This window comes from Echiichthys vipera (assembly GCF_963691815.1).
Source record: "Echiichthys vipera genome assembly, chromosome: 7".
Taxonomy (NCBI): domain Eukaryota; kingdom Metazoa; phylum Chordata; class Actinopteri; order Perciformes; family Trachinidae; genus Echiichthys; species Echiichthys vipera.
The window spans coordinates 30,968,917-30,981,483 of NC_139832.1; the positions used below are offsets into that span (position 1 = coordinate 30,968,917).

Here is a 12,567-nt window from a genome sequence, read left to right on the forward strand (position 1 = left end):
TATTTAGAAGTAATGGTTTGGTCCTCTTCTCTACCTAGCGCGACCCACGAAACAGTTTGTATTAGCGCGAGACACAGAAGGAGGGAGAGTAGGAAGAAAGTGCAAACAGGGCTTGTTATTATAGATATAAGTGTTTTCAAAAAGAAAAGGTCTCGAAACAAAGAGCTTCACAAATACAAAGCTTTATTGTGAAACAGAAAATCTCTTATGTTGCTAACAGTTTCTGTTTGCTACCTGTAGTAAAGGTTTACTTGAAACTCTCACCTTTTCTTGGGCAATATTTTAACTCTTGAACCCTAGAGTAATTTAGCAAACACAGTGTGACGCAAATGTGCTAATCATGAATGAATCACGAAAAAATATAGTGATGTTACACTATGAGCAGTTATTTATTTAAAGGTATTTCAAGCTTAAATGGGTCGGTTGGGTTATGGACGTCACGTTAGGTTGGAGTAGCTGGTGCCTGGTTGGGGGGCCCAGTGTGACATCTTTTCATGGGGCCCAAAATCCCTGGCGGTGCCCCTGTTGAGGCCTCAAGGATGCACAAAAACACACAACACTGTGGACACATGTTCAAATTGGTCATTTTTATCGATTTGATGTTATAATTTGTCTTAGGTGTGGCAAGTCCAGTCTATAGCCCCCCTAATTACTTTGAACATTTGAACTCATTTTCAGTGCCCTTGTTATACTCGAAGCGCACAAAACTTGGCAGACACATAAAAACCCTTAGACATAGTAGCCATAGCATCCCCTAACGCCTGTAAGGTCTTAGTTGAAACAAAGTTGCTCTGATATTCATGAAATTAGGTACGTACATGGCATAATAATTTCAGACATATTACCCATTAGCTTTCATTAGCTCCGCCCAACACTAATTCGGCTATTTTGAATTTTGTACAGTTTTCATGTATTTTATGCAAACTTTTTTAAACTCCACCTAGAAAGATTATCGGATCTTTAAGTATAATCCTCTCGCTAATTCAACTCTAAATTCTGAAGGAATAGTCGATACCTCGAACGATGATGTCATAAGTCATGTGACAACTTTTTAGGCACTTTACAGGTATGGAACTTTTGTAATTCCTCCTAGAGAATTCAACAGATCCATCTCAAATGTGGTCAGCAGAATTCAAAGACGTTCACAATGCCAAATTGCTTTGTATATTACTGAAACGGGGTTGCAGTTGCTAGGTGGGCAATTTGCATGTTTTGTCATGACACAGTAAACTGTTGTAACTTGACTTTACATTGTCCATTCTGCCCCAGAATTCACATTCTTGATAAGAGACCACACATGAAGACATCTACATGCCCATATTGAGTCAGAGTCACAGCACCACCTACTGATAACAGGAAGTAAAAGCTTATGTGACTGACATCTGATTTACATGAAATTTACATAGTGTGGGGTACACAGGATACAGGCATATGAGGGTGTTTTCTCAAGCACCACATAGTGGACAGCTAAAGTGATCCAAAGAATAAATACTAAAATCAGTTTAAATCCAAGGACCCGTTCAACACTGCTTGTAGCTTTAATTTTAATTGGGTCTATGATACAACAAAGTTCGATAACAGTGACTTGTTTAAGATACTTTTTCACAGCACTGTATATATATATGTATAAAAAGAACCAGCACTAAAGTGAACTCAGATGTGGTGTGTGTGGAGCTGCTGTTTCCTATCGTGCTGCGCAGTTGCCTTGGTAACAGGTCTGTGGTTAAGTATGGGATGGCCTGTGGAGCAGAGTAAAGGAGAGGGCAGAGAGGAGGAGAGTAAAAATGATGGCCGGAAGAATAGGTATGTATTAAGTAGGGATGTCAGGATACTATGATATCTTGATTATTGTCAGAAGAAATTCAATGGTTTTCATGGTTATTTATCAGGGTATTTATTATCTGATGCTTTGGAAAGAAAAATACAAAAAAAAGCATTATTTTGGTCCTGCACATAAAACATGTCAGCTTACTTACTACTGAAAATAGAGGGCTCAGCAGATATTCATAGAACTGGAGTTACATTAAAGTAGCCCTGGCCATATTAGAGATATACAAAAGGAAGGATACAGAAAACTTTAGGAATCATGCATGGCGGGTACATCAGAGGTGGAACATGTAAAGATGGGGATGGTGAAGAGGATGATGGGGGAGTAAAAAGGAATGAAAATGTAAAAAGTACAGGGCAGGGCAGTACAGGGATTTGGTGGGATGAATGTGCATGCCTGTGTCCCTGCCTACTCTGCTACCTAGCATCCTTTGTGTAGCCCTACACACAGACAGATGCAGCACAGGGAGACCCAGAACAGAGGAGAGGAGAAAATGTGGAGCAAAGAGAGGATAGTATGTGTGGGAGGTGAAGACAAAAAGAAGTGAGTCAGGTATTGAGACAGCCCAGCAATATGTACACAGACGGCACAACAGCTGGGGAATTACACCCACCAGCAAAATGCTGCCAAAGCCTAACCTAGCATCTTTTAATATTTTATCAAGATCTCCCTCATGATTGTTGTATTCTATTTATGTTTCTTTGCTCATCGTTGCTCTGCATGGTTGCACAGAAGGACTAAAATTGAAAATTAGTCAGCTGGTTACCACATGCACAGTTACAGTAATGTTTATTAATGTGTGATGTGTCCTCATTTAAATAAATAACATTTCTAGGTCTTAACTTAATGACATAATGCTGGAGGTCTGATTTGAACTCTGAAAATCTTGTCTCGCCCAACCTTCAAGCACAACTCTGATCAACACACAAGACTAAGATACTATGCAGCTATACACTGGGGATAAAAAACGAGAGTAACAGTTACCATTGTGTTAGAAGAGAAGATTTCCACAATGTTTTCTTCTATAGGGTTCAAAAATGAATAGGAAGTGTAGAGGCCACAGCTTTGAAGGACTTCAGCACATCTGCGTAGTTGTTACTGTACAAGAGGCCCAACTCCTGCTGCAGAAAACATCTCAGTTCAATTTATTTGTTTCTGATGGGAAACATTATGTTCGCCAAGGGTTGGGGAAAGACTGAGCCCCAAGTGTGTAAAGAAGTCAGTTAAATTTGGAGGAGGACGTCCAAATCTAAACCCCATAGAGAATCTCTGGAAAATTCTTGGCAACAAAGTAATGTCTAAGAAACCCACTCCAGTTAGTGAACTGTGGAAGAAACTGAGTCAGAATGGACCAGCATCAAGTGTAAGCCAATGATGAGATAAGATATGTTCTGGTTTTAAAATAGGTCAAATAATGAGGCGTTAATAGAAAATTCTGCTGTTATCAGAACATCACGGGTGGTGTTTGCATGGTCTAAAGAAGAGCAGGATGCTTGAAATGTCACCTTGGTGGTGATCTAATAAATATACGTTTCATAGGAGCATTATCAAGTGGGCAGACTCGTCTTTATCATTTGAATGTGCTTTGTAAATGTGTCATGGTCTTTGCATGTGTATCATAATCTTTGTGGTTAAAGTGCTGCTTTTGTACTTTTGACCCTTTTTTGATAATTCAATGACAACTTTATTACAAGTTAACCTTTTTTTTTTTTTAAATCTTCAAAAAACACAGTTTGGTCAGATGTAAGGAAGTACTTTGTTCCAGTTTTTTTTTTTTTTAATTTCAGTGTTTTGTCATATAAGTTTAAAAGCAATAAATTATTTGTGACCGTGAAAAGTTGTCACGGAAGAAATATCTAGTATACTAGGAATTTAAAATTAATCATGATTACCAACTGTGATGCTTTTATCTTAGTCATCACTTCTTGCATTACTCGAGCAGGCAAGGACTTCTGTGCATCTGTTAAGAGTAAAGCCTCTCTCATACACATGCCAACTGCAGGGGTTAGAATGGACCTAAAGAACAGCATTAGTTAGCTGTAACTGTGTCTGCCGGCTTGTAAGCATATCTGCCTTAGCAGTTATTATTAGAACTTCTTAGCTGGCTAGCATGCTAGCAGCAGTGCTAAGAGAAGTGGGACCAAATTAGCTCAGGACATTCTGCTAGGCCAAGGCCAGGGTCACAGTCAGCTAGCATTCAAGGGTGAAATAACTAACAGAGTAGATCTGTACAGGCAGGCGAATACAATTCAAAGAGAATGCTCTGATCAGAATTGGTGGCAAAGAGACAACTGTAGATGGGTAGCTTAGACATGTACAAATCCTGATTATCTGGAAATGCTATGCATTCATATAAAAATAGGTTTATAATGTGTTTTGGTTGTGAAGTTGGAAGCTTGTTTTTTTTCACAGCAAGCTCAGTAACCAAATTACTCCATTTGTCTAAGCACAAACTCTTCTCACTGTACCGTCAACATTACCTCTCTGCGCTGCCCTTCCCACAGATGCACAGGAAGCAGAGTCGCAGTCTTACACACCTCTCCGTGCTCCCTGTGGAGCACTTTGCAGCTTAGTATCCTATACAAATGCTGTGTGCCTTATGGTCTACTAAATTAATTATCTAATTTATTATCAAAGATTAACAGAAGAGGAGCTATACAAAAAAACGTCATGTTTGCCACCACTATTATTATCATTGTCACGTTCTGTCACTCTAGCTGTGCCTGTTTCTTGCTGTTCTGCTGTATTAAGAGCGTGATCACACTATCCTTTTGGCCGCGGCCAAAACCGGTTTTTCAGCTAAAGTCTAGTACCTTTAAGTAGTGTGAGCGCACCCGCTCCGCGCTCAACTGGGGCCAGCTGGGCCGCCACGGCCCGCTTGAAATAGGTGGGCTTTAGCGGAGCCGTTTGCACATGTACGAGCATGAGCGTGCGCACGTGTACGAGCACGAGCACGAGCCCTACGGCAGTAGCGTTATGTCCGCCTGTTCGGACATGTAAATAGAAGGACGGACCATGCGCGGACATTTAACAACAACAACAATGGTGGTGAAAGGTTCACGTTGGTGTGATGCGGAGGTGGTGTGTTTACTGCAGATTTGGTCGGATGAAAATATTCAAAAACAGTCGACAAGACGCACAAAAACTCCGAGGTCTGTGGAAAGATTTGTAAACAAAGCCACACACACGCGATCAATGCGTGTGACGTGTTACGGCTTGAAGGCGTATGGACAGCAAGAAGTATTGGCCGAGGCCCTGGTAGTGTGAGTACAAACGGGGCTGGGGCGCGGGGGGGAGAGGGAGGGGGGACAAGTACCCTAAAGTCCGGGTCTCGGTCCGGGAGGATAGTGTGAGCGCGCCCTAAGTGCCATAACTTGTAAGTCATATTCACATGACTATAGCTTTTATTATAGTTACTGTTACTGATTTGTGGTTGCTTGCATCTCTGGAAGTGTCTTTGTCTGTCTTTGAGTCTGTCTTTGTCTTTCTCTGTCCATCTGTCTGTCTTTTCTCTCCTTTTCTTCCTCCCCAACCGGTGCAGACAGATGTCCGTCCTCCACAGAGACGGGGTCTGTCCCACGTTCCTGCCTGTTAAAGGTAAGGATTTGGTTGCCACCGAACTCAATGGGGGAATTGTTGGGTCTATGTAAATCATAAATAAGTCATAGAGAATGGTCTTTACCTACTCTGTAAAGTGTCCTGAGATAACTTTTGTTATGATTTGGCACTGTAAATAAAATTGAATTACCTGAACATTTTGTGCACAACTGATCAGTTGATCATTACGCTCAAGGGACACACACACACACACACACGCGCACGCGCACACACGCACACGCGCACGCACGCGCACGCACACGCACGCACACGCACGCACACGCACGCACACGCACGCACACACGCACACACGCACACACGCACACACAGACACACAGACAGACAGACAGAGAGAGAGAGAGAGATGTAGACTAGAAAGAGTTTGGATTGAGCAAGAAACTTGTGAGGGACTGGAGAAAAGCAGAGGATACCTGCTGCAATGAAGAAAACAAAAAACTAATCATGGGCTAAAAGCTAAATGGCCACACCTAGAGGAATGAGCTCACAAATGAGTGCTCGGACACATGGTGCTGGGAGAGACAGTGCAGTTACGTCTCCACTCCAAGGTAGTTGCCAAGGCGATGATTATAAATGACTTTGCGGCATGGATTAAGATCAACGATGCCCCAGTGATGTAATTAATTGTCACCGGAACGATCAATATTCTCTCTCGGGTCGACCTCGAGACAAAGAGTTCTGTGGGCACTGACTTAGATTTTCTGTTTAAGTTTTCAACACTTTATGCAAACCAAAACGGGTTTGCGTCGGTGGAATAAATGGAAAAAGGACTGAGCTTCGTTCAGTTTGCATTGTTTTTGTTGCACACGCTGCTCTCGCACTGCTTCCGCTCAAGCTGAGACGACGATGCGCAACTGTCAACGTACTGTGTTACTCTCTGCTCTTACTGTGCTACGCTGGCTGAAGCCAAAAGAGGGGCAGTCTGAGTGCACCCAGCGCAGAGCTCAGCCCCCCAGTACGACCCACATAGCCTGAGGTAACTTTAGGCCAGTAATGTTAACTACAGAATCACCACCGCCATTCTCGGCAACAACAACGATGCATGTGAGTCTCTGGGCAGAAAGCTTTTAGTGGCCAACGATGCCAGTTTAAGCTAGAAAGCTAGGAAACATCCCACACATTCAGACATGTTAACACACCCTCTGGTATTGTTACGTTTAGATATTCCATCACTTTCATCTTATCGTCTTGACTCTAGTAGTAACTGGTAAGCAGATTAGCATCGTCTGCTAGCTAGCTAACATAAGCAGTTGTACACGTTATACACTAAACAGCACCAACAGCAGAACTGGTGATACTATAATGGCTTTAAGAACATTGAAAACAAGTTGCAGCTATGTTAAGAAGGGCATTGCTACAATAGCTGCTGGCAACACTGAAGGCTACAACAAGTAGCAACAAGCCCAGCTAAAGAGAGACAGTAGTGGGATAAATATAGTAGCACTTGTTCAGTTGGCAGAGGGGCCCAAGTATTGACACTGCCAAGATGAAAAAGTACAGACTAAAGTACAGACAAGCAAGGCCCGGCACCTTGTAGTTATCAGCAGGTGGCTGGAAAAGGATTTTATATTATTCTGGATTTGAGTTTTTACAACGTGGACAGTGACTAGAACCAGTGGCTTATTAGTGATGATACTTCTCCAGATTTATAACTTAATTAGACCTTCAACAAAAGGGTACAACAAAGAGTGTGACAGAAGGGGGTAAAAACATGAGCTCAGAGGGGCTGGGGAGACAGAGTGAGTCCGCTAACCTTATGGAGAGATGATGAGCACAAACTGCTGTGTCAAGGAGGTGGAGGAAAAAAGGAGGGCACAAAGAAGAGCAGACACCAACAGTGACTGGAAAAACAGCCTTGTGTTGGGAAGGAGCAACAAAGCGGTAAAGAGTAGGAGTATGACTACAAACTCAGCTCACAAGACGAGACAATATACGAAACACCGTACTGGGCTCACGAGAACGAGACAAGATTTTCAGAACTTTCTTTACAGGTACAGATACATTTCCATATTATGAAATATATCCACCCCCACCCGTGTGTTTTGAAAATATTAACCGTATCTCCGTTGACCGATCTGCTCAGTCTGTGTCTGTGTCTCCACAGACTTCATCTCACGCTGCACCGGGCGGGGGAAATAAAGTCAATGAATCATTTGAACACTTGATTTCTTCCCATGGTGCTGACATGAAAACTATTTTGGTTTCATGTTTGGTTCAGTAAATTTCTGTCAGTCAGCTGGTGAATAGGGGTGGGACGATAAGAGTAACATTCATTTTTACATATATTATATTTTAAAGGTCCCATTATCTGCTGCATTTTTTATTTGAGCTTATTTATTTTATTTTTTGAAAGGTGCCTTCAGTTCTGTATTGTTAATCTGTTATTCGCTTTAGACTACCTCACCACAGTAAGTTTTACCAATATTTATACTACTTTGTTTTATACATGTTATGTTACCTGTAAGGGGAAAAAAATTTGAATCAGCAAAAATCGGTATCTGCAGGTTAGACTCTCTACGAAATCGGGATTGACCGAGAAAATCGGTGCACCCCTATATTTACCTTATTCACACGGTGGCCTGTCATTTCTGTCTCTACATGGTCATGTTGTGTGTAGGCTGACTTCAAAGTATGCCAACATTAACTGACTAGTGACTCTACTTCGCCGTGTTGAAGTGGCGTCTGTACTACCACATGTCACATCCCGCTGAGAGCTACATCTAATCAGCAACCAGGCTTCTCTCAGGGGAGAAAATAGGTCCTGTTCTGCGACAGGGTAAACAAACAGTCGGTCAAACGGCCGCTTGAGCGAGTCATGTGCAAATTAGGGGCGTTTTTAGCGAGTGAGATTGGGGCATCTTCATGAAGGTCGATTAGAAGGTCTGGATCCATGCAAACATGTTGCTTAAATAGAGCAAACTGGGAAACTTTTCAAAAGAAAAAGGTTGCTGGAACCATTGTCAACAAATACAACTGAAATTGTACAAGAAGACTGATGAAGAGGGTGGAAAAAACAGAAACAAATACCAACCTTCGTCCATAAGATTTCCAAATAAGGCTTTCGTCTGCTCTTGAAATGTGGGGACCTCTGAAAAGAGAGAGAGAGAGAAAACAGAGCTTAAACAAACAGCTAGAAAATATTTTGTGGGAATACCAACTGATCATAGCACAACAGTACATCTGCAATAACCATGAAGTAACAGTCAGTGAGTGTACGAACATGTTATTTCGGGGGGTGGGGGTTACTTGACATGTCAGCCCAGCATAGCAGGGGTTTACATTTCCATTGCAACAGGGCTACCAGCCTGAAGGTGTGTGGAGTGGCTTTTGTGGGCTATGGCTTTATTAAAGCTCTTTTGGCTGTTTTTGTAGCATTGCTCATGTCACAGAAACCACTCAGAGTGAATCTTGTGTTTTGGATGTTATTCTGTACAGATCTGACAGCCGCCCACCGTCCTGCATTATTCCCAACTCTTTGAAGCTCTGTGAGCTGCTGTTGCCTGGTGGTGGCAGACTTTTTTTTTTTTCTAGTTTGTTATTTTGTCATTTAAAAGCATTTATTGTGAACCAGCAAAATCAAGAAAAGGTGGGTTTTCATCAGCAGTTACTTAACACAACTCCTATTCAACATGATGATGATAGGCAGGGATCCTTAACCTTAATACCTTTAAAGACCTTTTTCAAGATCATTTTAAGACCTCATCGCCAATTTTAGTTCGAACTGGTTAAATCTCTTGGACCGTTGGAACAGCGCAACATAATTCAGATAGACGGAGTGGGAACAAACCTAACAGCCAAACTACATGGGGAACGGGCAAGCGGTGTACAAAGACAGGGCCCAGCAGGTTTTTTACCTGCTACACAGACTTTGTAGCTACTTGTATTGGAAATGATGGATGCACTCTGCTGTGGACATCCTGGGACAGCTGTGTCATACCGTGTATGAAACCCATGGAATTTGCCTGTAAGGATGTTTAATGGGTCTTTTTATGCTGCCGTCGGTGCCTTTTGTTCGGGCAGTTTTTTTTCTCTGCAGTCTGGCATCAAGAGAGCCAGAAAGATTTTCAAATAAGGTCATCTGATTCTGGCACGACACACTGGGCATACCCACGAAGTACAGCTATGCACAGCTCCTAAAGGACCGTGTTGCTGTTTACTACATGTAGATGAATGCTAATGGCAACAAAAGCTGTAATATTTGATGCCTGCCACAACATTGTTGTGTGGTGTTTGGTTTATAAAGTGTTATTTGTGATTTCTGACAGTAGAAAACACTGCTTTATTGCCCCAGTATACTGTTAAAAACTAAGCAACATGCTAGCAGGAGTAATATGGAACAGCAAGGGAGGAGACCAGGAAGTGCCGGACCAATCAGAGCAGACTGGGTTTATCAGACAGAGGGTGAATACAGGTGCAGCAGCCATGAGCAGGATGAGAAAAATAAAGTGTTTTTGAACATTAAAGCATGTAAACATGTCCGAGTAGAAACATAACATACACGTATGAACCTCAAAAGAGAATAACAGGTCGCTTCTGCAGCCATTCAAAACTACATTTGGGAGTGGAAATGAGGCCATCAACGCGACACTTATCGTCTTCTGACACAGAGCAGTAACGTCTCACTGTTATTTCTGATGTTCCTAAATGGTTAAAACACATTGCCTTCTAACCGAAAGCATACCAATCTTTCGGTGTCTCATCGATTTTTGATTCAAATCAATTCCCGATTAAAAATCAGTAGTGACTGGCTAGCCGACTGCTTGCTGCAACTGTGTTGTGGTGCGCACAGTGAGATGGAAAAAAGAGTTTGTAAAAATCGATATTTGGAAGTTTTGGATTTGGAATCTTAGAAGAAAAGAATCTCAATTTTTACCTGAATTGATTTTTTTTGCCCACCCCATATTAGGGTTAAAGACTTTAATGCTACTTTTTAAGACACCACCAAAATATTGGGATACATCAGATATCTGAGCAGATATCCAAACAGGGATGCAGGAGAGAAACTAAACTTTTAAAAATATCTTTCTCTCTGGTCTCCAGCACATAAAATTAGTTGAGTCTCACAACATTTAAGGGGGGTGAAGGGGGGTGGTCACAGGTTGGTCATGGGTTGGCCATGGCCTGCAAGGTGGCACCGTTGCATGAGGGGGGTGGGGAGCGATGTGGCCCTACTCCGGACATGGTCTATCTCAGGCATGGCTAAGCGTGCCAAAACTGGTAATGGAAATGCAAAGTGGCGCAGCTTGGTTTGGCTCAGCATGGTACAACTGGAAAAACCCTATTAGGCCTGGCTCTGTCAGTGAGTATAACACATGTTCAAGTCAGCTCATTTGAAGCCTGATGACAGTCTAATGTTTAAGGTTACCCTCTCAGCCAACTGGCTATAAGAGACCATGAAAGGTGCAGTCTGTCTCGTGCACTTCCATGGATTAAGCATTGCCCATTGAAGGCATTTAAGCTACTTACTGTGCTGCTAATGCAATGTACATTAAACTAGACTTCTAAAATCATTGATTGCTACTGTGCTGTCTATTGGCTTCACATTGGTTTCCCAGCATTGTTAATTCATATTTCATAAAGCAGATGAAGCTCCATCCATAAATTAAAGTTGGTTGCTCCAAATTAATGTCAGGATCATAGTATGCTGAGGCATCATTTCCGGAAGTGACTGAACGGCCGGCTGAACGCTGTGCACTAACACGGTTGATAAGCTTTTTCAGAACTGTCACGTTTGACCGCATACAATGCCTATAGAAAGTTAAGTCCTTTTGAAATAGTCACTTTTTTTGTTTCACAGACTGAAATACAATATATTTTTCCAGCTTGATTTACACATTTTGCCATACAACATTCAAGTGATTTCTTTTTTTCAAAATTTCTGACAATTAATAAAAAATGAAAAACTAGAAAAGCAGTGTCGTAAAAGTGATGAGTTCCTTTAGCATAACCATTATAAAAATTCTCAGGTATAACCAATCACCTTCCGGATCACACCAAGTTAATTTGCCTCCACCTGAAATCAACTGTGGTGTTTTTGATTTGACTTCAGAATAAAATCAGCTGTTCCTTGAGGATTCCACTCCTAGTAGTGCATGGTAACACAAAGAATTCACCATGGTTGGAAAGATGTTTCCAAAAGAGCTCCGGGATAAAGTTGTGGATAGGCACAAGTTAGGAGAAGGATCTAAAAAGATTTCAAAGGCTTTAACTATCCCTCTGAGGACCGTTCAGGGTATTGTCCAGGAGTGGAAGGCATATGGCTCCCCGCAGACCTCGCCTCGGGCCTCCCCTCCAAACTGGAGGGGAAGCTACCAAGAGGCCCATGGTGACCTTGAAGGAGTTAAAGTCTTAATGGCAGAGGTTGGTTGATCTGTGCATGTGACAACAATTTCACAAGTTCTACATGTTTGGCAGGGTGGCAAGAAAGAAGCCTCTTCTGAAAAAATGTCACACGTAAAAAAAAAAAAAACATATACTGAAGATTCTGATGCCATGTGGATAAAGATTATATGTTCAGATGAGACCAAAACTGAACTTTTTGGGCTGAACTACAAGCGCTATGTGTGGCAGAAACCAAACACAGCACACCACCCAAAACACAGCATCCTTACAGTGAAGCCTGGTGGTGGCAGCATTATGTTGTGGGCTTGTTTCTCTTCAGCAGGGACCCGGCAGTTGGTCAGGACTGAAGAGAACATGGATGCCGCCAAGTCCACCCAAATTCTTGAGGAAAACCTTCAGTCCTCTGTTAGACACTTGAAAATGGACAGGTGGTTCACCTTCAGCATGACAACGACCCAAAACACACCTCCATAAAAACAACACAGTGGCTAAAGGACAGGAAGGTGAATGTCCTAGAGTGGCCCCGTCACAGCTCTGACCTGAATCCTACAGAACATCTGTGGATGGACTTGAAGAGTGCAGTCCATCACCGCTCACCACAGAATCTGACTGAACTGGAACAGTTCTGCAGGAAGAATGGGGAAATATTTCCCAGGCTAGGTGCACAAAGCTGGTAGAGGCAGATCCAGACAGACTGATGCTGTAATTAAAGAAAAAGGTGCCTCCACAAAGTATTACATCTGGGAACTCCTCACTTTTCCAACCCTGCTTTTCTAGTTTTT

General features: G+C 42.3%; 1 protein-coding gene across 2 annotated transcripts in view; it reads right to left on the minus strand.

The window, feature by feature from the left end:
* Positions 1-12,567, minus strand: part of siah1 (siah E3 ubiquitin protein ligase 1) — a 37,573-nt gene that overhangs the window by 7,785 nt on the left and 17,221 nt on the right. For both annotated transcript variants that reach the window (XM_083916044.1, XM_083916043.1), the window contains exon 2: positions 8,475-8,531. In XM_083916044.1, coding sequence (XP_083772170.1) covers positions 8,475-8,484 — 10 coding nt within the window. In that variant the 5' untranslated portion in view covers positions 8,485-8,531. The remainder of the gene's footprint in view (positions 1-8,474; positions 8,532-12,567) is intronic.